General features: G+C 42.3%; 3 protein-coding genes across 5 annotated transcripts; 1 reads left to right on the plus strand and 2 right to left on the minus strand.

The window, feature by feature from the left end:
• Window positions 1–238: 238 nt before the first annotated feature.
• LOC118098791 (kelch-like protein 34) lies at window positions 239–3,852 on the minus strand. Its single transcript, XM_035142937.2, has one exon. The coding sequence runs from the start codon at window positions 3,217–3,219 to the stop codon at window positions 1,417–1,419; it is 1,803 nt and encodes a 600-aa protein (XP_034998828.2). The 5' UTR covers window positions 3,220–3,852; the 3' UTR covers window positions 239–1,416.
• A 2,193-nt stretch (window positions 3,853–6,045) lies between these two features.
• On the minus strand, window positions 6,046–15,547 carry smpx (small muscle protein X-linked). 3 transcript variants are annotated; one of them, XM_035142727.2, is made up of 5 exons: window positions 15,432–15,547; window positions 11,554–11,613; window positions 8,684–8,770; window positions 8,173–8,329; window positions 6,046–6,968 (listed from the first exon to the last, which is right to left on the minus strand). In XM_035142727.2, exons 2-4 carry the CDS (start codon window positions 11,587–11,589, stop codon window positions 8,180–8,182), a joined length of 273 nt encoding a protein of 90 aa, XP_034998618.1. In that variant the 5' UTR covers window positions 11,590–11,613; window positions 15,432–15,547; the 3' UTR covers window positions 6,046–6,968; window positions 8,173–8,179. The 3 variants fall into 3 exon arrangements, with proteins under 3 accessions (XP_034998618.1, XP_034998616.1, XP_034998617.1); XM_035142725.2 differs by having other exon boundaries at window positions 8,177–8,329; window positions 15,432–15,543; XM_035142726.2 differs by lacking the exon at window positions 15,432–15,547 and adding an exon at window positions 13,887–14,036 and having other exon boundaries at window positions 8,177–8,329.
• A 2,013-nt stretch (window positions 15,548–17,560) lies between these two features.
• On the plus strand, window positions 17,561–27,153 carry mbtps2 (membrane-bound transcription factor peptidase, site 2). The gene is made up of 11 exons (XM_035142957.2): window positions 17,561–17,897; window positions 19,312–19,460; window positions 19,785–19,923; window positions 20,694–20,797; window positions 21,099–21,226; window positions 23,059–23,177; window positions 23,323–23,503; window positions 24,511–24,617; window positions 25,041–25,239; window positions 25,462–25,537; window positions 25,839–27,153. Exons 1-11 carry the CDS (start codon window positions 17,823–17,825, stop codon window positions 26,059–26,061), a joined length of 1,500 nt encoding a protein of 499 aa, XP_034998848.1. The 5' UTR covers window positions 17,561–17,822; the 3' UTR covers window positions 26,062–27,153.
• Window positions 27,154–27,611: the final 458 nt, after the last annotated feature.

Below are 27,611 nucleotides of genomic sequence, written 5' to 3' on the forward strand. Positions count from 1 at the left end.
GTTATATATAATGGTTTAAAAGCAGTATTTATTTTGCTGTCGGAAGGGGAAGAGAGGGTGGATCAATAAAGTTTTGATCATTTGGATGAAGGTGTTTTTGTGTTTTTTGTTCTTTACGAGTTGTGGACGAGCAGGAAATAAACGATTAGCTCAGCAGTTCTGTCTGAACAGTGATAAGATGCTGTTTTGTTCCAATTAATTAAAACTGAGATAAATTCAATCAACACACTGTAATATATCAATTTGGCAATTCAGTTTAATTAGTAATTCAATTAATGGAATTTTTATATATATTTTCCAGGGGTTTATGATCTTATTTAGCAGATGTACGTTTATTTGATCCGTCATAATTAATAATACATATTCATTAATCCATTATTTCCACCTGTTAATAGACAACAAAGATGATTATAAAGTATATAAAGTTAATATTTGAAGTTCTAACACCACACATTCACTACACTGCAAAAAAAAAAAGATAACTCCAGTAAATCCTGAGGCACACAATAACTCTTAAAAACAAATATTACCTTCAGATATTATAAAACATGTTTTACAGAACGTATAAAGTTTAAAAGCCCATGAATTCTGCAGCTAATAGCCACAAATCATGCGTATGATTTACAGTAAAGTTGCCGGTGCAGTGGGATACAAGTGAAATGAGAACAAGGTCACTCGATATCTTTGGTGGGCTTCTATTACTTTATCTTTTAGAAAACCTAAATTATTCATCGAACAAACAGGAATGTCACATGCGCAGAACTTTTATCTTCAACTTCTATAAAATATTTAGCTTAGCTCCTGTTTCCTCCTCCTTCATCACCTTTATCTCCTGTTTGGACGTCTCTCTTCCCTCTTGTGTGTGATGGTCGTACAGTCTCTACTTATGGGAAGGTATTAAACTGAGATAACCTGGTACTAGCTTCATTATTAATATCAAACTACTCCTGCAGGAGAAGTCGAGCTTAGTGTGAAGACAAAATGACAAAATGCAAATTTAACTCTGTGGTGGTAATCTGAACAAAAACAAAATTTCAGTAGCAGCAGACTGGGCTAAAGAGCAGGTTACGAAAACTTTACACTTTTTTAAAAACACTTTTCCAACTCTTTTCACGACAGAAGAATAATGCCCACCTGCTTTCCTCTATGCAAACACCATCTGTCTTCGGGCAAGTCATTTGGAAAGTAAAGTCTGGGCCGGTGGTAAACATTTCATCTCTGCCAACCTACTTTCACTCCCCAACACAAAGCTTTCTATTGAGATGGATATACTTTCCCTCTTTTCTTTCATGAATGAAACCCAATCAATTTATTTCAGTTTGAACAACTGTGGAGAAACTTTGTCACACAGAAATTGAGAATCCAGTTTCATCATTCTCATCATTTTGAGATTACTGAAGTTTTTCTGTGCACCCTTTAGTCTGGCAGGGGAAGCAGTGTGCACTCCGTCCCAGTGAGAGGTCTGGGGAGCTGGCAGATTTCTCTCCAGCTGTCTGTCTTAGTGTCATACTCCAGTACACTCCTCATGATCACCTCTTGACCGTCGCTCCATCGTCTCCCCCCAAACACCAGCAGATTCCCGGATGCTGTCGAAACCATCCCGTAGTTGAAGGATCCAATAAGGAGCGGTCGGAGGCGTGTCCAGTGGTCTGAGCGTGAATCATATCGCTCTATGTCGCAGAAAGGTTCGTACATCCCCAACAGGGCGTAGATGTAGCCGTGGGCTGTTGCCAAGCGGTGACTGAACCGGGCGATAGACATGGACGCCCTCTTTTCCCAGACCCGACCTTTGAGGTCCCAATACAAGACCTCTCTGCTGTTCTCCCTGTTCTCATCCTGGTTATCACCATGGTTACTGCCCTGGATGGTGCCCTGGTTGCCCGGGAGGCCACCCGACACGTAGATACTGTCGTCAAGCACAGTGGATGCATGGCCGTAAAGAGGGCGGGGCATCGTTGCTCCCCTCCTCCATGCTCCTGTGGTCATGTCATAAAACTCAACAGACCCGACCGAGGTGTGTGTGTCGGTGTCCGGTCGTGTGTGTCGTCCCCCGACGGCATAAATAACATCCTCCACCACGCAGCAGCTGAACTGTGCCCGCCTCTCCAGCATGGACCCCACCTGCTCCCAGCAGTCAAAGCGAGGATCGTACCGCCACACCTGGTTGGTTGTCGACGTGGTGACGGACTTCTTTCCGTCCTCATCTCCCTCTTTCACTTCCTCCCCCCCGATCACAAAGAGGAAACCTCCCACTGAGCTCACGCAGTGATTCCTCAGCCGCAGCGGGAGACATGAGCTCACGGATGAGAACTTCCTGCCTCTTGGATCAAACGCCAACAACTGCTGTTCTGGACAATCGGCGCTGGACCCTCCACCCACGAGCAGCACGCGATTGGGCGACGCTCTGAGTGTTGACTGCTTGTTCTGTCTGATTGGCTGAGCTGAACCCATCCTGTGGTACTCCAACGCTCGGGTCAGCTGACTTCGGATTAGAGGTGTGCCCATGGCTCTGTGATGAAGGTTGGCGAGATCGGACGCACAGACCAATCTGAAGCGCAGACGACTCAGAAGAAGATTTGATTTCAGCAGCGGGAGCGGGCCATTCTCATCGAGCCAATCCAAAGCCAGCTTCATGAGCTCAACCTCCTTGACGACAGGTATCTCATCAGCCTCGAGCACTGACATCAGCGACTGGATATTCAGCTCGAGGAGATTGTCCTTGTTTTCCTGCAGCAATGTCCCCATCTCCATTGCAATGGTTTGGTTTGCAGCCTCAAGTGCGTTTGATAGCGTGTGGCGTTCGGCCAGGTTGGCATAGCAGCAGCAGTTCTCAACACTTAAACCATCGATAATAAAGCGCTCACATATCGCCACAGCCGTCTCCACTTGCAGGTACCTGGCCGCTTCCAGAAGGACAGAGATCGTGGAGGGTGATATGCTGAGCCAGCCTGAGTACAGGAAGTCCAGGATGGCATCTAAACCCTGAGGTGTTAGCGCTGGGAGGCTAATGGAACCTGCTAATCTCTCAGCAGTAGTCTCTCCAAACAGAGCCCAAAAATACTCGCTGGAGCTGGCCAAAAGGGCGCGATGACAAGGGAAGGAAACGCCGCCGGCCTCGAGGACGACATCACACATCTTCCCCTCGGTGCGCAGGCGCTGGAAGCCGGAGAGAAGTCCGGTTCTGTGGGAGGAACTGTAGAGGACGGAGTAGCTATCCATCCAAAAGAGAGGAGGCGAGGTGCAAAGGTGAAAGAACAGGTGTCAGATAGAGGGGGTGAGAAAAGTCTTCATCAGGAAGGTTCAAGGAAGCGAGTAATGGGGAAATGTCAGGAAGTTAGAGGATGACACACGGAAGCACAGGAAAATTTGTGTAGTCAAAAAAAAACGTAGCCACCAAAGAGAAAATCTTTAGACATTAGCAGGGTAATGAGGTGTTAAAGGCAAGAAGCAGAAAAAGAAAGAGTGGAGAAGGCAGCGAAGTGCGTGTCCATGGTCGAGCTCGCTCCATCTGTGTTTTTGTCCTGCTCCGTCTGCGGCGGCGAGCATGTGATACCATGATAGGAAAGTTAACAACTGCCTCCCCCTCCCTTTCGGCCCGCTAAACGTGGTCCGTCCCAAAGTCTCCTGTCTCTGTCTGTGATGTCTCGCTTGTGTTGGCATTGTGTTTGTCTGCTGCCCTTTTCGCTGACTCCGGGAGGGAGTATCACCCAAATGCATGCGTCCAGCTCACACACACCAACCCAGCGAGAGAGCAGCTACACTCCACACACACATGTGCGGAGAGGAAAGAGGGAGCCTGGCTGGGTTTTAGTGTCTATCCCGGCGGATGAACTCATCGGTAAATACAGCTGCTATAGTCTGCGACCAAGATTCCAGGTCACGGTTGCCACGGCACCTATCGGCACCCTTGTCACCATGGAGACAGGAATAGAAACACAGACACAAGGCGGCGGATTCGACGAGAGGGACATATCAAACCCGTGGAAGTTTTCCCAAAACTGTCAAAGATTCTGCACGTGTCAAAAGTAGCACGTAGCGGTCGGTGGTAAGCCGTGCCCTTTACCAGGCATTTAACCTCATTCTGATTGATAGAGGAGAGGGGATGTAGGCAGATTTATTTCCTCTATTAGCTCATGAGTTCACAGTCTGGTTTAATGCCACTGTCTAATCCACAAATACACACACATGCACACCACTTTAACATTCTCCGCAAAGTACATTTTGTTGTGATCGCGGTCTCTGAATAGCTCATGCTCACAGATGAGTGTGTGTGTAGGTGTGTGTGTGTGTGTTTGTTCTGCAGAAGGGTTGCACTCTATCAAAATTCAGCAGATAAGCCTCTCGTAAAAAGTGTTTTTAATCGTCTCCACACGATGTCAGATCCTCACGTATGGTTGTAAAAACACAGCCTATGTTTTGCTTCTATCGTGACCTGATGGGCGCTAAACATAGCTACAGCTGCTCCCTGTGTGTGTGTGTGTGTGTGTGTGTGTGTGTGTGTGTGTGTGTGTGTGTGTGTGTGTGTGTGTGTGTGTGTGTGTGTGTGTGTGTGTGTGTGTGCAGAAGGACATGTGATGTGAAGATGGATATGCAGGGGAGATGGCAGGGTTATCTGGCCTGGTGTGATGGCATGTGTTCGGTTTAATGTGGCATTCTGCTGTAAAACAGGTGGATTTGTTGGTTTAGCTCAGGATCCTAGTGACTCCATTGCTCATAAATGCCCCCCACCTCCTACTTAAAACCCTGTAATACCCATTATGTGCGAACATAATGGGCTGGAGACACAAGAATAACTGAAAAGCTTTTTTCGTCTGGGCTTTCAGGTTCATATTTCTTCTTGAAATATGTGCACGCATTATTTCCTGCTGCTCTTACTGTCAATGTCCTGACACACACAACATAAAAGAAAGTCTCCACGGGGGGAACATTTCCTTTTAATCACGTCACCTTGAAAACGTTACTGTCATGTCCTCTCCTCATATCACTGGGGACGTCTTTTGTCGGCTGGAACATCTGTCAACTGCACCAGCGAGATTATTATTTTTTTTCTTTTAAAATGACAACGAACATGAGGAAGAGACTTCAGCCATGTTACCGAGCTGGAGGTGAGGATGTACTTAGACGCAGAACTGCTGAGGTGGCATCCTAACATGCTCCACTTCCTCCTGTTGTAATGAAGCCGAAATACCCTGGATATGGGTGCGGCCATCTTGTGCTTTTGACATTATTTGGTGCCAGAGTCTGCACATGACTGAGATTTGTATCGAGGTTGAGATTTGTATCGGAAGAAATATAAGTCAATCACAGTGGAGGCATCATAAGAACTATTTAAATGATAGAAATCCTCTTTAGAATAGATTTCACATGTATTTAGGCTTTTTATTGTGGCCCATGTCCCATGCTAATATTGAGAAAGCAGGGTTTATGACATATACTGCGGCCAGCCACCAGGGGGCGATCCAGATTAGTTATTTTCACGTCTAGGGAGCTGTTATCACGTACATCTTTATATTCAGTCTATGGTTTAATGTAAATAAGCATGCTAACATTAGCTAATTAGTGCTAAACCCAAGGCTGACAGGAATATCATTATTTTAGCAGGTAACTTTTTTTAAACCAAATTACTGGACCTTTACATTTTGTCCACATGGTGGCGCTAGACAAATTCAGAGGATTAGAAAAGTTATTACAACTTATCCTTATGGGAAAATACATGTTTGCACTAAATCTCAAGCTTGTCAATGGGGTAGATGTTCAGATATTCTAGTACAAACAGAAACTTTGAAGTAATGGTGCTGCTGCTGGAAATCCTGTTCATCCTCTGGCAAACTTAAATGTCTCCACCAAAATGTCACGGCGATCCATCCAGTTGGCGAGACATTGTGAATCCTGTGCTGAGCAGAAGTCAGGAGGATTTATCCCCCGGAGACGACACATGTCTGTAAAAAATGTCATCGCATTCCCCCCCAATAGTTATAGATATTACAGATATTTCAGTCTGGAGCAACAAGGTGGACAGAACAGACAGAACAGACGTCAACGTTAGACTTTTTGGAACAATCTTGATTTTATTGCCATATTTTTCCTGAAGATATCAATCATCACTACCATGAAACAACAAAATTGTCCTCATAGTTTCCCTCTAAAAAGTAACACAACTGATCTGAAACATGTGAACGACATTAAGAAATGAACAACTGAGTAAAATCCTTCCTCCTAAAGCCAACTCTCTGTTTTAATCTGGACGTTTCTCCGGCCACGCTACTAGATGCTTTCTCCACGGTTGCTTCTAGTAAATTGCTTGTAGATGTAAAATGCATGACGACCAACGCACGCAGCACAAATGTTGCCGCAGACGCCAGGTTTAAATCTCCTGTGGTGCTGAGAGAGACGTTTTGTGTGACCTTGTTTGACGAGGGCTTGAATGTTCATTTATATGTTAAAGTCCCGCACTCCAGCTTTAATAGAAAGCGTCAGTATGAATCAGGGTTGAGGAGACGCACAGTCAGAGTTTTGACAGTAAGGAAAAGACTGTGTGAGAAGAGGAAGCACAGTCGATCATGTGGATTGTCACCAAATGACCCAGAGTTGAAATAAAACAATTGCTTTTGTTTGCAATAAATATTTTGTGACTTTTAAACGTAAAGAGAGGTCTTAGCTGCAACAAAAATCATCTTTACAACACTTTTTAATTGAATAAATTACCATTTAAATTTGCATCTGATGATAAAAACACGTCAACCTGCTTGGACGCGCTCGTTGAAAGAGAGAGTTCATGGATGCCGGCTTCTCGATGGTAGCAGAAGTTAAATGTTGGAGGTTTCCCGCGGACGGCGGCCTGGCAGAAAGCTGTTTGTGTCTCTGAACATGTTGGGATTAGCTTGTAGTTTGTTAGCCTTCTGTAGCAGTGGGCCAGTCTGTGTCTATGAAGATTATCAGCTCTCCTCTCTGCCGGGGGCCGGGGGATCCTGCAGGAGAAAGATGGATAAAGACATTGTGAGGGGAGTTCTGCTATCAGCGGTCTCAGAGCTGCTGACCCCTGCGAGGCAAGAGGTCCGCTGTGAAGAAATATCTATCATCTGTTTGTGTGTGTGTGTGTGTGTGTGTGTGTGTGTGTGTGCGCTTCCAGTGTGGCTCTCTTGACCCTTTTCATTTCAGCTTCTCTGTGGCTTGATCTTGATTTTCTGCTCATTTCCATCTCAAAGAGTGGAGTTTGAGTCGTAGAAGTCTCGGAGGCAGACGCTGTGTTAAACATCACAGCTCTGCTGGGCTGTGATGTTTCACTGACGTCCAGTTGAATACGAGGTTAAGACGGAAGCTAAAGCACTGGACTGAGCTGAAGAAACACATTGTACGTGTGAGTTTGTTCTTATGCAGCTGTGAGACACTTGTGAAATTAGTTTAGAAGTAAAAGTTCAACCAGATTCTGCTTCTTTCTCTCCACCTCTCGCTCATGTGTCTCCTACACAGCAGAACACCCACATGGTTTGGACTGGGATGTTGTGGTTTCTGTGTCCCACTGAGAAAGTCACAGCACACACACACACACACACACACACACACACACACACACACACACACACACACACACACACACACACACACACATACTAACACACGCATAAAAAGTATAAATATAGAGCCTGACTCAACCCCCCTCTACCCACACACACACACACACACACACACACACACACACACACACACACACACACACACACACACACACACACACACACACACACACACACACACACACACACACACACACACACACACACACACACCGCTTGACCCAAACATAGGGCTGAGCAGACCACAGTGACCCCCAGTGGTGAGCTCCAACCACTGCATGCAATTATTGTGGAGTCATACTATCCTCGACCTGAACCTCAGGATTTATCAAACATATATTATATTATTATATATTATATTACATTACCAAACTGTGTCAGATTAAAAAACAATCTGCCCAGAATAAGTAGATATAGAAACTGCAGACGTTGCAAAGGTGCTTTCCCTCTATTTGTAAACCTGTCGTTAGGTGTATGATATTTTCATTCACATTTGCATCATTCCCAAATTTGACTCTTTCCATAATCTCATCTCTGTGCTTTTTCAACATTGCCTGTTTCTGATTTGCATCTTTTTCTTTGGAATCATCTACTGTACCTACGTGTTAGTCCTTGGTCACCCATCGTAGTTCGCTCTTGACGTTCTGCAGCTCTGATAGGTTAACAGCAGGCCCCGGCAGTTTCACCGCACCCGGCAATGCCTTCTTCTCCTCTGGCGTCGGGGGTGCGACGCTGGGCTGTTCTGGTGATTGAGCCTGAAATGAAAAATAACATAACAAACAAAAAAATATCACGATTCCTCAAATCACCAACCTCACTATTATCTGTACTTTGAATTTTACATTATTGTTTGCGACGAGTCTAATACTAGAATCTAGTAATACTATTACTACTATTACTACTATTACTACTACTGATGTATTATTCAGTGACAGTTTCTTCAAATCAAACAAATTATGTGCAAAAATTACTTTATGGAATTTGCATGTGGCATTTTTTTGAAGCTGCAAAAACTTGCAAGTACATTTTCTTTTGTGTGTGTCTTTGTGTGTGTATGTGTGTGTGTGTGTGTGTGTGTGTGTGCATGTGTGTGTCCTGTGTTGTCTCACCTCCTCTATGTCAACTGTCTCCTCTCTCCTCTTGACAGGATGTCCCGCCCCTGGACGCAGACCTCCCATCGGGATGTTCAAATTAGCCTGGCGGACGGCGAGAAGAGCCAATGAGGCACTTTCATCACTGAAACACACACAGTTTCCTGCGCGTGTGTGGGTGAACGGCTGCTGTTTCCTCAAAACTCCTTGTTTTGATTATGACCAATGTTTCCTTGTTTTCATCATGTCACTACAAGAGACTTCTGTCTTTTTAAAACTGACACACACAAACACACACACACACACAAACACACACACACACACAGGCCTGCTAACTTGATGTTCTACTGCTGCGTGCCCTGACATCTTTGTATTTGACGTGTTTTGTATGCTACTGTACTGTAATGTATTGTATATATGCTGACCTTGTACAGCTGTACAGATGAGTGTGTGCTGTGCGATGCTGGATATTGTTCTACGAGAGAGTTTTATTTATTTTTTTCTAGAGATTAAGGTTTAAAGTTTCGAGGGAAAGTTCTGGAAGGAGTCGCCTCATTCACAGCATGTTTGCTAAGATTTGTATTATTGTACTGTTGCTTGGGCTGGGATTGTTTACTGTCTTTACGCTTAGCGTGCTCCAGCTTAGCATGAGAGGGTTAGTGAGCAGACCTACCAGGACCCAAGGATCCTGCAGCCAGGGCTTCTGTTTCAAGTGACTGTTAACATTTCCTGTTTGAAAGTCACTCGAACGACCACAGAAAGACCCTGAACGACCTCAAAGAGAATTCTAATGATCACAGAGAGACTATAAATGAGTAATAAGATACTTTGACCAAATCAAAAAGAGACTTAACAACGACAAAGAGGCAGCAAACGACCACAAAGAGACCATGACAACCAAAAAGAGACTGAATGACCACAAATAGACTTTCAACGACTAAAATAGACTTTAAACAACTAAAACGAGACTATTGGACCACGAAGAAACTATAAATGACTAAAAAGAGACTTTAAATTACTAAAAGGAGACTAAACATGACCACAAAGAGTCTGAACGACCACAAAAATACTTTAAATGACTAAAAAGAGACTTTTAAACAACTAATGGACCACAAAGAGACTAAGCATGACTAGAGAGAATCTAAATGATCAGGAAAAGACTAATCAACCACAACGAGACTTTAAATGACCAAAAATAGACTTTAAACAAGTAAGAACAGACTAAACGACAACACAGAGAATCTCAATGGCCATGAAGAGACCATAAAAGAATAAAACAAGACTTTTAATGATTAAAAAGAGACTAAAAACAACCACATAGAGACTTTAAATGGCCACAGGGACGAAAAACGACCACGATGAGACTCTAGATAGACATTAAGAGACTGTAACCAAACACAAAGAGACTCTATATGAACGCAAAAAGCCTGGAAACCGGCGACTGAGACATTCAAATCGACTGCACAGACACCGACCACAGAAAGATGCAAAAGGGCCACAAACGATTCCATTGTTTTGTGGTCTAATTCTGCGTCTGGGCCCTGGGGCCTGTTGTCCAATCATCCTCTAACACTCCTCTGTGCACAATCAAAGATTAGAGCAATATTTTACCCTAAATTAAAAATCCAATCCTTATGCTCTCCCTTAAAAATGAATTTACAAGTAAATAAAACACACTGAAGTCGTCCATAGGCTTTGATTCTATCTCAGAGAGAAACTTTTGGATGGACTTCAGACCTGTGACCCTAAAAGTTAAAGTGTTTTCTACAAAGATATGTTTTTTTTAATGAAATCTCAATAAGTTATATTGTGAAGCTGTGCTGCTGTTCTTGTTTGTGATTATGTTTTAAACTGACGGTGGAGACTGGACTACAACAACCTCATGTTTGTACTGTACTGGTATTTAAACCCCCCCTCTGTTCTGATGCCTGTCCCATGGTTAGAACTGAAAACGAGCACAAATGAGAAGAGAGACGGACGAAGAAGAGGAAACACACACGTGGGGGCATCGCTACAGAAACACAGACGACTGCGCATCCCTCCGCCTCCGCTGCAGCTCTGCACTAATAAAGCCTTGGTGCTGTATATGCACAGTCAGAGCTCTGTATTTGCCTTTATCAATAAATACTGTAACGTGGAAACACTTCTGACGCTTCCGTGTTTGTGAAGTAGATTCATTTTCACGAAGGACACACATTCAGGACTCGTATTGGAAAGTAACTAACTACAATTTACTCAATTTTGAGGTTTACTATGAGTATCTCTATTTAATACTAGGTTATATTTCTTATCTGCTGTATTTTTTACTGTTGACACATAATCAATTTGTTTATAAATGCAGATAAGTTGTTAGGAAATAAAAGAACCCAGCTCAGATAATATTATTATTAAATAAAAGAATGGTTGTTAAAAAATATCATTTTAAACCAATTTATGATTTTTCCTTAAATGTGAACAAACTTTAACTTACATCATAATTGACACAAAGTGTTTTATAACTTGTTTTATAACCGGAATAGTTTTTATTGATGTCATGCGATCACTTCATGTTTATATGGTGTGATGTTGTGAAATGAAACAGCAGCAAAGGCGATCGTAAAAATATTAACATCAGTAAAAAGTGTTCGAGTAATAAATAAGTAAATAAGTACTATATGTTGTTGATAATACGTATTTTTTTATACTTTTACTTGTAATGGAGTATTTTTGACTTGAGTTATTAGTACAACGGCTTCAGTAAAAGATGCCAATACTTCCTTCAGCTGTGCACAGGACAAATACTAATAAGTACAGTTACTACAGTACTTATTGAGTTACTGACACACACACACACACGCACACACACACACACACACACTATATTATGCAGATAGGAGGAAATGTTTTACCTGAAGGGCTTTGACGTTGGACGAAGGTTTGGACATAATCCTCCCGGTGAGTCCACTGACCTGCAGGAAGCACAGATCACAGACATTCAGCTGAGTGTGTGTGTGTGTGTTTGTGTGTGTGTGTGCGTGTTTGTGTGTGTTTGTATAATGGGGGAACTGGGACTCTCTGTTTCTGTGGTTTTAAAGGGCCGGGATAGCGTTTCAGTTGCTTAGCGACAGATGCAGGTAGAGGACACGTTCTCTGAATCTTTCATGAGACCAGGAGACATAAAGAACGTCAAAATAAAAGTCCAGCACAGTTAGTGAAGTACTGTAGAGGTTTATTTTATGGTGAGTGTGAATATAAATACACTCCAGAGGGTTTTTTACAGACAGATATTTACTCTCTGTAAATATCTGCCACACTGGCCTCAGTTTAAACCCAAACAAACCATATAAAGTCTCTTATTCTAATATTCTCTCTGCACCAAATTACCTCATAATATAAGTATTTTTATTGTAATGGTGAAAATACAGATTATAGTTGCAGATAAAATATTTATCCTGTTACTATTGTGGTTGTAGTGGCACTCATTCCACATTTTTCTGTCTGTGGCCTTCAAGTCTTTCCCTCTCAATGACAATGTAAATACCTAAAACTGATCACACACATGAGTTTATTAATAAAGCCGATTTTAAAGGACCAGCGTTGACCAATGTGCTGCACGATAAAGTAAATACCCTTAAATATGTTTATGAAATAAGGTTTGAAACAGGACAGATTTTAAGTTTCCCTTGTAACAAAGGACAAACTTGTTATATAACTCTGAAGTCCATTATTTAAACATGAACAGTCAAATATATATTTTCATATTGAAAGGACTCTTGTTCATGTTGCCTCGGTCCCGTTTCACTCCCTCCTCCTTCTGCCGTCTCACAGATCAACACCGACCCAAGAGGTTCCTGATGGTGGAAGTTTCCATGTCCTATTTATCTTATCTCAAAGTGGCTCAGAGCGGCAGCAGAGAAGCCGAGTGAGGCTGAGTCTCAGTTGCCACGGTGCTGTTTGTGCAGCAACACACAGCGGCGGCTCTGACGTCCTTGACATGAGAGCAAAAGCCTGGACCCCCTTCCCCAGAGATACACAACCACAGACACACACTCGCAGTTATGCCGGCCCTGAGCTGCAGCTGCCCTCGGACGCTGCTTTGCAAAGCCCCACAAGCCCTTTCACTTTCACACATGTTGCACTCTATGCACACCCACACACATACTTGTAACCACACGTATAACTATTTTCCTCGTGTGTGTGTGTGTGTGTTGTTTGTGATGTTCTGTAAATATCAACAAGAAATGTGTGTGAAGCTGCTCGTGCGGAAGAATGAATGAACGACCACGCTCAGCTAACGTCTGCTGGCTGGATTCCATCGTAGCATTTAAAGAGAACAAGAGTGATATCAAGTTTCTTCTTCATCTCAGACAGAGTTTCCTACAACGTTGAACTGTTCCTTTAAAGATTTACGCTTAAAGACCACGTCAGCCGCTATTTGTGGTACAAACACGAATCTATGGGACTTGTTGCTGCTCTTGATGGATGTGCACAGTAGCCAATAACGCTACGTGTGTTTTCAGCTCTGTAAATAAAGATGGACGACATGTCTCCACATCCCAATATCCAGAAATGACGCCTAATTATCCAGGATATGAACGCTGCCATCTTGAGCATAACACACAACCAACGCCAGTGTGATGAGAAAGAGCTAAAACGACAGAAACTAACTTTAATGTGAACGATCTATTCAACACGTACTTTTCAGGACTTTTTTAGTTTGGTCCATGTCACTTCCACTAACATTGACGAGGTGGGCTTTCTGTATTATGCTGCAGCCAGCCACCAGGTGGCAATCAAGGCACTTTGCCTTCATTTTTACTTCTTGGAAATGCTCCCTGCTGGTCATTGAAGAGAATGCAGGTTTCTCTCCAAGAATCCACGTCCATTTATATATTCGGTTTATAAACAGGACAAATATACTTTAATTTAAATCTGAAGTTAGAACAGACTGAGACAGACAGAAAGGGAAGGACTTTTTGGAAAGCATTTGTTAATATTAAGCAAAATAAAAGTTACACGAATAATATGATTTTTTTTGTTAAAACAGTTTAAATTCTCTTTTGATATAAACACTGATAGGACCTGATTATTCCCTTTAAAAGCTCTGAAGCTATGTCTCACCAACTTAAAACTTTGACACACACATGCATACACAGACACACACATGCATACACAGACACACACATGCACACACAGACACACACATGCACACATTGACACACAAAGAGCAGCTGTAACCTACCTGTTGACGACAAAACACTCTGTTGTCTAATTCTGGATTTTAAACACCCTTAAACGTTTCTCTCCAGCTCACTTGTACTTTCTATCTCTCTCTCTCACAGATTTGCTTGCTCTCTTCTCTCCATCTCTTTCTCTTTCTATCTCTTTCCCTCCTCTCTCCGCCCCCCTCCCTCCTCTCTAGCTGCCTCGTAAGTGGTAGAAGGATTCCTCTCATATCTGGGATTTGTTCTCACTATAAATAGACGAGTGATACACAGAGGGGACCTGCTTTCTATCTACACACACACACACACACACACACACACACACACACACACACACACACACACACACACACACACACACACACACACACACACACACACACACACTCTCTGACACACATGGACACCCATCGCACACACACTCTTAGACACACATGGGCACACTCGCACACACACACAGAGACAGACCAAAACACACTCAAACAGAGGCACAGGACACTTGAAGCTCACTAATTAGAAACCATTTTTATTATAATATTCCAGTGAGGAATTAAAAAGATTTAACTTTTAAACCTGACACAATAAAACACAAAACTCTCTGCATACATGGGATTTTAATATGTTTATAATAAAAAGCACAAACCCTATTTTGAACATGTTTTTAAGGATTTTAAAGCAAAAACTATGGTTAAAAGTTCAAGTGAGGGAATTGATTTAACTGCAGGACCAAACTTCATTCAGAAACTTAAACATTAAGGCACAAGACCATCAAAAGGTTTTAGAAACACAACTTCAGTCTTTTATTTCTCTTCTATCTCATTAGTATTTTTTTATTTTATTCATCTCTTTATGTTTTTATTGTTGATCCCTCTTCGGTTCGTCTGCACGGAAACAAACACAGAGCCTCCGCCAACAGGTTTTACTTTTTTATCTCTTCACACGTGACAAATTAAAATCCTTGAATCCTCCCTGCTTGTATCATCTTCACAGGTTTTTGGAAACTATCCTGTTATGAACACATTTTAAAGTGTGTTTTAAATGAAAATAAAATTCAAAATGTTCAAATGAATGAAATACTTTCCCTGCAGGACCAAACATCCATTCAGAAAAATGAACATTTAAGCATCAAACAGTGAAAAACCAACAAATGTCTATAAAAGGAAAAGCATGACCCCTGATTTTAACATATTTTTAAGGGACTTCATTCAAATAATTGAACGTTTAACCATGTGACACCCAAAACACAAAACTGTTTGCTTGTATGATATCCACAAATATTAAAAGAAGGCGAGCGTCTTCATTTTACAGCATCTTCGTTAAACACTGACACTTGAATCCTGAAAACACTCGTCCTCATCTTAAAATGGCTCTGCCCTATTTCTGCTCTGACACTCACACACACACACACACACACACACATACATACACACAGACACACAGAGGTAGCTGGTATTCCTGCTTTTATATATTGATGTGCATCCTCACTGTGATCTCAGAGGGTTAAAGGTGTGTGTGTGTGTGTGTGTGTGTGTCTGTGTCTGTGTGTGTGTGTGCTCTCTTACCTCCTGGTGTGCGTGGCTGCTCTGCCCGGCCTGCGCTCCCTCTGAGGTCCTCTTCGGCTACCTGACCTGTTTCCTCTCGGCCTGATTGGCTCGGAGAGGCAGGAAACTCCTCCCTGAGAGGAACCCGACCCAGCATCAGAAAAGCAGAATGAGTTTCCAGCCTCTGTCCCTGTGTGTGTGTGTGTGTCTTTAAATTATCTTTTGGAGTTTGTGTGTGTGTGTGTGTGTGTGTGGGTGTGTGTGTGTGTGTGTGTGTGTGTGTGTGTGTTTGCTGATTCCAGCCGACCTGTCTGTCACTGTGTCGCTCGGAGGAAGTTCCCCAGCTTCACTGCATCCCACTGATCAGACTTCATGAAAATTAATCTGTCATGTGGCCGGGTAGGAAAATGAAGCAACTCCAACAGTCGCTTTGTTTTATTTTTCAAGGTATGCAAATGCAAACCACACACACACACACACACACACACACACACACACACACACACACACACACACACACACACACACACACACACACACACACACACACACACACACACACACACACACACACACCACCCACCCACTCAGGCTTATCTGGACTTTAGGACATTGACTGTCATTCATTTTGGAGCCAATACTTCATCCCTTACCTTAACCGAGACCAATTCATGCCTAACCCTACCCTCACCTTCCTCCTGACCTCAACCAGGACCTCAGAAATGAAGACTTACCTCATCAGGACCAGGCTTTTCACTAGTCCTGCAGCTTTTATACTGGAAAAAGTCCCATGGAGATAAGAAAAAAACAAGTACACACACATATATGTTGTCATAGGCTCTTAAGGGACTTTATGTAGGTTTTGTCGCAAGTTGCAGAAGCGGGAACCACTGACCAACGTTAGTTTGAAATGTGTCCCCACCTGGTGGCTGACTGCATGAAGCTCCCCTCCTCCGTGTTAGTGGATGGGATATGTTTTGCTACATGTGATGCTCCGATTCAACGTTTAAATCCGCAGGTTTAAGTCAACGTGGCAGCGAGAAGTCAATGTCCTGAAGCTGTGGAGTTTGTGTTTCAATGTCCAGGCAACACAATGACTCAGCTTTTATGTCAACATTGATATTCTAAGTAGATTTAGATTTTGACAAACTATCAATTACATTTTTTTCTCTATTTCATGATATAAGTTTTATTTCCCTCAACAACACAAATTCCCGTCAAAAGACTACATTTATTCCCAGTGCGTTTAATGTGTGTGTGGTTATTCTTGTGCAGTGAGAGTCTCCTTGAACTCCTTAAATAAGCTTTTTTCTTGACTAGATCTCCAGTTCGAGGATGAGACGGCTCAGTTAGGGGCCGGACGAGCTGTGGATTTAGGTCCTATCAGAATTTAAACGAGGTAATAAAAGAGGAGGCGTGCAGAGAGAATCCTCAAGATTAAATTACTGAACGCAGCCAACTGAATAATGAGTCCTACATCTGGGGCAGGGATCAGAAAATAGTTTTGAATATATGTTTGGGCACAGATTTAACCTCTAATCCCACATTGTAGACGTACACAGAAACAAACATTATGTATTTGAGATGAAACATGGTTACTGAGAGAGTGGAGGCTCCGTGGGACTGTGTCAACATGTACAGTTTTACCCAAGAGCAGGTTCATGTTCCCAGTTCTCATTTATGGCTTCATGAGTCAGACTGGCCGTTCTTGTCCCGTCTGACTCAGACCACACACATTTATTGGTGTCCTTTTACCCTCCTGACCTTTTGGTCACACGAAATTGAATATTTGGACCCACAGTTTGCTTTTATTATTTATTTTGTTATCCCTGCAGCTCTTACAGACTCTGATTGATTGGTCTTGGCTTCTTTTTACAGACAAGTTCATCATTCAAATGCAAAGTCTTATCTTTCAAATTACTACTTATAAACTCGTTGCTCTCCATCTTCAGTGGTGCACACCGTATTTTATGCAATTTAATATAATGGGTTTATTGATTTGTTTATTTGTCTCCTGCTGCTTTTTATGATTTTCAAAAGAAAACAATAGTAAAGAAAAGAAGAAATAGAGAAAATTGAAAGTGAAATTCCTGGAGCTGAACACTAGGTGGCGGGGTGGGGGGCAGTGCTCTGTGTGTTCGCTGCTGCTCCGCTGTAAAGAAGCAGAAGAAGAAGAAGAAGAAGAAACCGGAAGTGTTATCTCTCCTGATGGTTCCTCTTCCATCTCAACATCCCTGAGAACAAACCTCACTTTCCTCCATCGTTCTGCGTCGAATCAAAGAAACACATCTGACATGACGACGCGGTGACGGACGCGTGAGACAGCGGGTAACTGCGTGTGGAGCCGCGGGCGGAGGGAGCGATGGAGACGGCGGCGCTGGGCTGATTCTCTCCCCCCCCCTGAGCTGCACCATGATCCCCGTGTCTCTGCTGGTGGTTGTGATGGGAGTCTGGTGCGTGGTGTACCTGACCGACACTCTGCTCAAGGTCAGTGGCTCCTCCTGCTGCTAGTGTGTGTGTCTATGTCACTTATTGTGTGTTTATGTCACTTATTGTGTGTTTATATAAGAGGACAACAGTCGTGTAGACAGGAACTCGTAGTGTTGCTGCAGCTGCAGCCTCCTGCAGGTACCTGGGAGTACAGATGTGTTCACAAGGTGCAGGGATGAAGAGGAGATTCTGTATTAATTATTGTTCTTTTTACCATAAATAACAATGCAAATGTGTTTATATAAGATGACAACAGTCATATAGAGAGGAACTCATAGTGTTATTGCAGCTACAGCCTCCTGCAAGTACCTAATATTAAAGATATGTTGTTCACAAGGTGCAGGGATGAAGAGATTTGTTCTGTTTCTGTATTAATATCTATCTTCATCTCTTTTACCATAAATAACAAAGCAAATGTGTTTATATAAGATGACAACAGTCATATAGAGAGGAGTTTATAGTGTTACTGCACTATAGGAACTCATGTTGTTGTTGCAGCTACAGCCTCCTTAAAGTACCTATAATTACAAATAAAAATCAATATATTTATTGTTCCTTAGTTTATCCTTATCTCTTTTTGCTATAAATAACATTTCTAATTTCTTTATATTGGATTTTGGCTATGTAGGTGTATGAGTTTGTATCTATATATAGCCTGATTTTTTTATTATTTATAGTGTATTTATTATTGCATATATTTTTTCTACATAATACACACAAATAGGTAAACAACATATTTATAGATACATAGGAAGCTGGAATTATTATTTTTTTAAAGAGAAGATGACATCATGAATCATAATGACAACATGCAGAGAAAGTAAACAAAGTAAAACTAGAGTTGACTTTACACTAAGTCCTGCAGCTAAGTGGTGTATTTCATTGTGTTAAAAGCAGTAACCTCATATTTAGTGAAACTGATCAAAACTCTTTCACCTTAGTGATATTTCCAAATACATCCTGCTCTTTAAAAAGCTCAGACGCATCATTTATCATCATCCTTCACCTACAGCACGACTGGTTTATGTATTTGTTTCTATCTGTTTGGTTTGAAGGTTGTTTATGTGGATAGAGGACTGTGTAAAAGATTTAGACATAATAATTCAGTTATCTTCGTACAAAGTGAACTAGACAGAGACAATAAATCAAATTGATGTTGTAAATAAATTTGCACGTTCCGCAGAGCAATGAATATGATAAACAAAACATATATGCAAGAAAGAAGATGAAAAAGCTACAGGTCAAAAGTGTTGTTTTAAACAGTACAGTGCATAAGGTGAGACCATAGAGACATAAATAAAGATGAGTGACACGTCTCCACTTCCTGAGTGCAGTTTCTCCATCAGTCTATCGTCCACTGTGAAAATCTGCTTTTTTAATTTGTACCTTTCACTCTGACTCTGTCCCGCAGTCGTCATCGACACACAGGATCAGGTACGAGTCATGGCTGGCGAGTCGAGGCCTGATGTTGTCTCCCTTCCACGTGAGGTGGCAGACGACCATGTTCAACCGGCTGTTCGCGTACTGCGCCCGCATCAACCCCCGAGCCCTCCACGTGTGGTGAGGACGCCCTCGGCTGCCCCTGCATCATTTGTCTTCTTTCCTCATCCGTGATGCCTCAGTGCTCCGGCTCCAGTCGGGCCTGTTCAGCTAATTAATCACTGAAGCTTTAGAATAATACTCGTTAAATATTTAGTCATAAACTTTTTTACAATGCAAATGACAGAAGTGAATCATATGTGACAGGTTGTGTGTGGAAGCTTCAGGCTGATAAAAAACCCTGCAGGCTTTTTATTCTTCTGACAGATTTATCACCTTTATTTGAACATAAACGAACAAATGTTGGCGCTCGACCTAAATTCTCTGCTGCGTCGCCTCCGCCAGGTTCAACAGTGGTCTGGTGTTTGGTATTGTGGCCATGGTGGGATCTGTGGGGCTGCTGGTAAAGACCCTGCAGCAGACGCTCGCTCAGATGACCTCAGACAACCCGCGGATGGAAAGTCAACAGGCGCTGCAAGTGGTGGTACGTACACACGCATCACCGCACGGGAGGTTTATGAGCTTTTACAACAGGTGAAATAAATAAATCAAAAATATTCACTTCAATTTATCTCGTAGAACATTGTTTTTTTTTTAGAAATGAACTGTCGCTCAGAGAGTCAATGTCCTTGAAAGTTCATACAAAGCTTCAATAAATTCAGACGAGGGGCTGGAAAAAGCCTCCAGTTATGACGAGGGCTCTTATTAAGCATTTTCCTCCTGTTCCCTTTTTATTCATTGCGCTGTCAAGTAGCCGCGCGGTAATATGAGTGCTGTTCCCAGAGGACCTTTTGTAGGTGATTCATGGGCGGCCATTAGCAGCACATTTATGGTAAATAGCACTCAGCCTGGAGAAAGAAGAAAAACACACACCGCACAGTCAACAAGACGAGGGAAGCTCAGACAGCTACACTGTAATGTGAATTAAATATGTCTCAATGCGATTTAAACACCTCTTCATTTGATTTCTATACATTTTAATGAGATTCAAGTAATAATCAATTTAATCAATTTAAATATGTCTAAATAGATCTTAATGGGATTTGAATTAATTTTGATTAAATTTAAATGTATTTTATAGGATTTAAATAAGTTTTAATAAGATTTAAATACATCTTAATGATACATGCAGATTGTTTATTTGCCCAGTGTACAAATTTTTTTATTTTTTTCCCCTCTTCCTCTTCCTCCTCCTCCTCCTCCTCCTCCTCCTCCTCCTCCTCTTCCTCCTCCTGCTGTGGTTTGTGTCCTCAGGTCCCTGGTGTCAATCTGCCCACGAATCAGCTCGGCTACTTCTTCATCGCCTTGCTGCTCAGTGGAGTCATACATGAGCTGGGCCACGCGGTGGCAGCACTGAGGTAACGGACTCGGTTTCCCAACGATCTGAACAGTTACCGTGGCAACCAGCAGGGTTCATCATCATTCAGTGGCCGTTGAGATTAATTTTGTGTGTTCTGCAGTGGGTGCTGTAGAAATACTGCTGCACACACACTTAAGATGATTGACATTCATATTTAACCAAAGATATTCTTCAGGAAGGTTTGCTGTTGTTCCGTCACATCAGCGATATCTGTGTTTATCTTAAATCATTTGACCTTCATCACCTTCAGACCTGTGATGAGTTGTGTGTTTAATGTCGTGTCCTTCTCTCACCCCCAGGGAACAAGTGCGAGTGAACGGCTTCGGCATGTTTGTGTTTGTGCTGTATCCCGGTGCCTTCGTGGACCTGTTCACCACTCACCTCAACCTCATATCGCCCACGCAGCAGCTTCGCATCTTCTGTGCCGGTATGATTTTCTGTTTTTAAAATATATATATTTATAAATACAGAGATCAGCTGATCACTTCCTCAGGGCAGAGTGGATAATCCTGATTATTTTTTCCAGCTAATGTGATCACAGCTATTAATCACAATTATTCAGGGGTCACTTAAAATACTTGTTTGAGTCGTTCCGGTGAAGGTCACCCCTGAGGTCTTTTATTCCTGAACACCAGACGCCAGCTTCACATCAAATTATGTCACTCTGCAATCAAGAAAATTATATTTTAATGAACTGACGGTGGAGCTGGCACTCACGCATGGATGCAGCTGATGCCTCCTGCGGGCCACTGTGGGTGATCAGTGGGAGCCCGGTAATGACCGTGTGGTTGACAGATATAATACAGGTTTTTGATTTGAAAGCAGGTTTGAAACAGCAGGAAAAAATACTTATAATATATGAAATATGACAAAAACAAGAACCTGCAGGTCTGAAAAAGTCTTAAAAAGCTTTAAACTCAGTTCCCTCAGGAAGGAAATGGTCATACATTTAATATTTTAAATATTCTCTTGTTTTAAATATTCACTTGTTTTAAAAATCTATATGTACGTTGCAAATTATGATTTTATGCACAATATATTTGTGCAACTAATAAAATATGATGCACAGTTATAGATTTAAACAGTTTGAACTATCTCACTATGATGTTGAAATCCTTTAATGCTGTCACTTAAATGCAGGACTTGTAGTGAGAGTTTAAAGAAATGTTCTTTTGCCGCCATGAACCTTTAGAGGGCAGCGAAGAGCTGCTGTAAAACCCATCTGTGTCTTTAAAGTGGAGGAAACTTCCTTCAGTCTTTTGTTTATTGTGAGAAGAGAATAAGTTTGGTGGTGACATGAAGCCGAGCTGTTCAGTCCGGTCATATGACAAACTGCAGAGATGGTGACATAACATCACGCTGGGTTTATTTCTCTTTCTCTCTCTCTGTCCACAGAGCTGATCGCTCTGTTTGCAGGCAGGGGGGGGGGGGTTATCTGACATAACATGTTTATTATTTATCGCTGGAGAGATTTGTGATGCAACTCCACTCGTTTGTTCACTGTAAAGACAAAATCACAAGTATATTCAATCATTCTGGAATTTAAATCAACAAAGTCTGACATAGAAACAGGAAGAATTTCCTCTAAAACCTCTTTAATCTTAAACCATTAATTTAGTTTCTGTTGCACGACGCTGCCGTCATCCTGCTTGTTTCCTGAATTTGGACCAAACTCTGTGTTTCATCCCCCAAAAAACTGTGACTTGACCTCATGAGGAAATGAGACGCTTCCTCGTGTGGTTTTAGGGCGACTGTCTGTGTCTTGTTGCATAATTAGGATGCTAGAGACGTATAGACGGTTAATCTTAGTGCACGGTGGTTACTGTCAACAACATCTTGCAGTGAGAAGATGTGGAGGACAGCTGTAAACAGGCGAACCCTAGACTTTACAGTAGCTTCAGTTTGTTGTCCTGTTTGTGGGGGTGATTTAATGATGTTCCTGATCTTTACGACATTCATCAGCAATATCTAAAAGTTTGAAGAGTTGGGAATCGAGCTGTATCTCTTGTTGATTAGTTAATTTAAGACGTCACAAACTTGTTTTTGCCATTTGCTTTTCTGTTGGCTGACATTTTATGGACTTTTTATCCAGGAATTATTAATTTGACTTATTGATAATGAGGACACGTAGTAGTTGCAGCTCTATTGTAATAAAAATCTATACTTTAAAATGTCATAATGTTAACTAATGCAAAACATTTATTAAATCAAAGCTGAAAAATCTAAAATATGTTTTCTGTCTCTACTTTTGCTCGACAGGAGTCTGGCACAACTTTGTTCTGTGTTTGGCGGCGTTGGCCTTTCTCTTCCTGTTGCCTATCTGTCTCCTTCCCATGTACTCCACTGGAGGCGGAGCGCTGGTCATCGAGGTCGTGCAGGTCAGCGCAAGAAATTTACATGTGGTCATTAAAGCAGTGGTCAAGCTTTCCTTTCCTTTATTTATCGGGATAAAGATGGACGACGTGTCTCCACATTCTTCTCTCATAAATGACGTGTGTGTGTCTGCATGTGTGTTTCGACCAGGGCTCTGCGGCCGACGGTCCTCGGGGTCTGTCCGTCGGAGACATCGTGACGGGGCTGGAGGACTGTCCCGTCACGGGGGTGGAGGACTGGAGCAGCTGCCTGTCTCACCTCTCTCACTCTCCACAGACCGGATACTGTGTCCCTGTCGCCAGCCTGCAGCCCAGCTGGGCTCATGGCAGAGGTGCGTGTACAGTGAGGGCACCTTCAAAATAAGAGAACGACATATTTAAAGTAATAGTGACTTGAGTAGCTTCCAAAAATATGATTCGTGATTCTAAATATAAAAAATAACTTATGAAAACAAAGCTAATTACTTAAAACCTCAGTCAGAGCTCCTGTTGTTTGTCTAATTATGTCATTGTCAGACTCCAGACTTCATAATTAAGGAATAAATAACAGAAACGTTCATTATCAAATTACCATAATTTCATGACGAGCAGCAATAATTAGTTTATTAGTCATTTGTCAGAACATTAAACAGCAACTGATGGATTATTAATTGTTTCAGGTGTTTCTCACGAGTACCAAATATTTTCTGCTTCAAGCTTCTATAAAAGGAGGAAGTTGTTCAGGATTTTCTTAAATAGAAATGATAAATACACATTTTTATCTGTAGATATTTAATATAAATAACTATATCTCCAGCTAAATGCATTTTATATCCTGGACACACACACACACACACACACACACACACACACACAACTCTCCCTCCTCCGCTGACTGAACTCTCCATTATGTAATCATGCAATCACTTAATGCTTCTAGTTTTCATCTGCTGATGTTGCTAATTATTTATTATTCATTAACTCAGGTCACCCTGTGTGTGTATCTATCTATCTATCTATCTATCTATCTAGATAGATAATAAAACATGTAGGTAATACCTGGAGGCTACAGTCTGTGGTTATGACCCAAGGGAGATCCCATTAAATGTTTTCCATGAGTCTGGTTAAATGGGCGGATCCAGGATTCAGTTCTTTCACCTTCTCTAACAAACCGACTGTAACTTTGTTGTATTGTTTTCTGAAGCAGTACAATGACAAACAATCAAGTGCACAGCTCGAGGTCGTGGTGACATACGAGGTTATGTTGTTTATTGTGTGACGCTCTGTTCTGGTCAAATCTTCTACTGTGATAATATTGAGTGAAAAAACATCAGCTCATTCATTCATTCATTCTTTGAAGCTTTCAAGCGTCTGGATGGAACGATGGACTGCTGCAGCAACAACAGCCTCACAGATCTCTGCTTCTCCTACATGAAGCCACAGGGCCACAGCAGCCGAGAGAAGGAGGTGACACACACACACGCGCACTCACAATAACACAGACTCACACACACACACACACACACAGACTCACACTAACACAGACTCACAGACGGGGAGAATTTATGACTCGTTTACCATGTGAACAAGTTTCCAAACCAATTCTATATGTGGCCAAACCAAAATCACTAACTTCCTTTATTCAACTCTCCCATTTTTGGCTGCGACTGCATGACATTTGTTGCACAATATAACATTCAAGCTACAGTTTAGTAATATGATGGTAAAAGCTACAAATATCAAATTATAAATCTACAAAAATGGCAAATATTCTCCATCAACTATTACATTTCTGTTTGATTTACTTTGCTAATGTCTCAGTTCCTGTATCCTGGCTGCACGATATCGCACTTTATTCAGTATTTGCGTGTCTCTTGTAATCCTGTGCAGTTCGCCTGTATGCCGGTGCGTAAGATGGTGACGGGGACGCCGGTCTGTCGCAACGACAACGACTGCGCCGCACACACCCACACCGTCAGCGTGTGCGTCAGCCCGTCTCTGGAGAACCAGACGCGCTTCATCCGTGTCACACACCCTCCGAACACACACATGCTGTTTGTGGGCTATCCGCCGCACCTTCAGTACGCAGGTATATGTAGCATGAGTGTGTGCGTAGCGTCAGGTTTGATCATTGTTCAAATTCATTGTTTCTCCCTTTTAAGGATGTGGGACCTTGTGTCTGTTATTTTCATTTAATCGCTGTTTACAGTTTAGGTGTTGAGCGTATTTTTCAGTTTTCAGTGAAATATAGTGAGTGAGCAGGACGAGACTTGACGTGAAAACCATCCTACGTTTTTTCATCTTTCCTCAGTGAGTCTGACCAACTTCATCCCCCGCTTTACTTTCCTCCACCTGGATCTGCCCGTCTTCTTGGAGACCTTCTGCAAGTATCCTTCCATGTTTCAAAGACTCTCCAGGCTGCAGCTGTAATCAGGTGATGGATCCACGAGACAGTGGATTTAGAAAAGTCAACACTTCTGTCACTGGCACAAAATTTGGATAAATGATGTTACTCTTCAGGTTTTCCAGATTAAAATAGTTTCACAATTAAGAGCAAGAAGAGAAATCCCTGGAGGTATGATGTAGAAAAGTCCCTAAATCAGCCTCAATATTTATTATTCATATAATAAGTAATGTTTAATCTGCGTCTTATGTTTGTTTCTGGTCCTTAACCCTGACGTCTCTCAGATACGTGGTGTCCCTCTCCGGTGCGTTAGCCGTAGTCAACTCCGTGCCGTGCTTCGCTCTCGACGGTCAGTGGATGCTGAACGCTCTGCTGGAGGCCACGCTGGTTTCCGTGGTGACGGATCGTCAAAAGCGCGAGCTGATCGGCTTCTTCCTGCTGCTGGCGGGCAGCGCCCTGCTGGCGGCCAACGTGGCGCTGGGCCTGTGGATGGTCACGGCGCGGTAACCGCGGCGGTTAGCTATCTAAAAAAATGGAATGAGAAGATCCCTGCGTGGACAGAGATGTTCTCTGAGGAGCTCGAGACGTGCAGACCGTTAAACTGTGAACTTACAGGGAACAGACTGCGATACCAAACAATACTGTCAAACTCCAGGAGACTGTGGAGCAGAACGTTACTCTGCCTCTCGGCCGGTTCTGGTCCACCAGGGAAAACCATAATCGACTCACTTCTTCCACCTTGTTTCTGCCATAGACACTAAAGCACATATACAAATAACTCAAGCGCTTGCTGCAAAGCACCGTCCCGTGTGACTGTTTACAAAGACTGCACGGTCTTTACAAATTCAAATATCTATACTGTTTGTTTTTGAAAAATGAGAGGAAAAACCATCCTGGTTCTTAAGGGTTTGACTCCTAGAAGCCATATTTCCCTGCTGAACAACAGTGTTTGTTTTGGCCTAAACTAAGTTTAACCTTAGTTTTAAAAGCCTTAATTCTATTGGCTAATGCATGGCAATACTTTGATTTACTACCACATATCACAGCCTCCACGTAAGTGTGAACATTAGTTAATGATTTCATGAGAGGCGACTAGAAGATCCAACAAATATTTGAAATGAAACGTGAGCTCAGTTCAGTTTCTTTCTCTTCCTCGACATTGTGGCCGAAAGCGACTGAACTTTTTCCTCCCAAAGTTTAATTTTTACTCTCGGCCTCGAACTGTTTGTGACCTGGTTGTAAAAGTTCATTGTTAAAGCTGTGGAATAAAAACTGGTTTTATTTAAGGGCTCTCTTTTTTAAAAGCTGTTTTTAATAAGTCTTGAGAAATCATTCCCAGTTTCTTACTTTGTTTTCTATTTTTGTGTTGACTCTTTGTGTGAACCTCTTCCTGAGACTGTTGGACTAAATGACTATGATGCATCACATAAAGATAATTTATTGTTGTAACGTTCTCTGGTGTTGTAATATCACTGCTCTCGTTAGAGGGAGCGAGAGGTCACGATTCCATCCATCGATCTGTTTGGGGTCACGCGAGGCTGTGGTGCAACCGGACATGTGGCGGGCGAGAGCCAGAATAAAATCAAATGATGAATCTGAGAGCAAAGTGTCATGTCGTTTTATAATATTTAAGTGTAACCGGACGCCAGTGTGTCCATCATTCATGTAATAATCTTTAGAATCCATTTGATGTAGTTTCAAGCAGATATAATTGTTAATAGTGAGAGTTGCACGTCCTCTCCACCGTACAACAGAGCGACTCACTAATTTCATACCCTTCGTCTTCTCAGCACTCTTCCTCATTGTCTTCCTCGGGCAGAGCAACAAAAGCCCACTGGCCTCACTTTTAGCTTCAGCTCCCGGCCGCAGTGTTGCTTCAGTCTTTTCCAGGCAGTCGTGCAGTGATTATGTTGTTCCTGAGTGTGTCGGCGATGGAGGCGGCACGTTGTAATTTTGAAGGGTGTTTCCCACAAACATATAAACACCGAACAGCCCCCAGCTTAACCACAGAGGTGTGTTTAGCAGGGATGAGCAGACACCTCAGTCAGCAGGTTCCA

This window comes from Hippoglossus stenolepis, chromosome 19 (genome assembly GCF_022539355.2).
Source record: "Hippoglossus stenolepis isolate QCI-W04-F060 chromosome 19, HSTE1.2, whole genome shotgun sequence".
NCBI lineage: Eukaryota > Metazoa > Chordata > Actinopteri > Pleuronectiformes > Pleuronectidae > Hippoglossus > Hippoglossus stenolepis.

Excerpts from the sequence above, each read along its gene's own strand:
- LOC118098791 (XM_035142937.2), bottom strand. The coding sequence starts at position 3,219 with ATGGATAGCTACTCCGTCCTCTACAGTTCCTCCCACAGAACCGGACTT.
- smpx (XM_035142727.2), bottom strand. The coding sequence starts at position 11,589 with ATGTCCAAACCTTCGTCCAACGTCAAAGCCCTTCAG. Across the intron at positions 8,771-11,553 it reads CCAACGTCAAAGCCCTTCAG|GCTAATTTGAACATCCCGAT; the intron begins GTAAAACATTTC and ends GCCGTCCGCCAG. Across the intron at positions 8,330-8,683 it reads AGACAGTTGACATAGAGGAG|GCTCAATCACCAGAACAGCC; the intron begins GTGAGACAACAC and ends TTTTCATTTCAG.
- mbtps2 (XM_035142957.2), top strand. The coding sequence starts at position 17,823 with ATGATCCCCGTGTCTCTGCTGGTGGTTGTGATGGGAGTCTGGTGCGTG. Across the intron at positions 23,178-23,322 it reads TGGTCATCGAGGTCGTGCAG|GGCTCTGCGGCCGACGGTCC; the intron begins GTCAGCGCAAGA and ends TGTTTCGACCAG. Across the intron at positions 25,240-25,461 it reads GCCGCACCTTCAGTACGCAG|TGAGTCTGACCAACTTCATC; the intron begins GTATATGTAGCA and ends ATCTTTCCTCAG.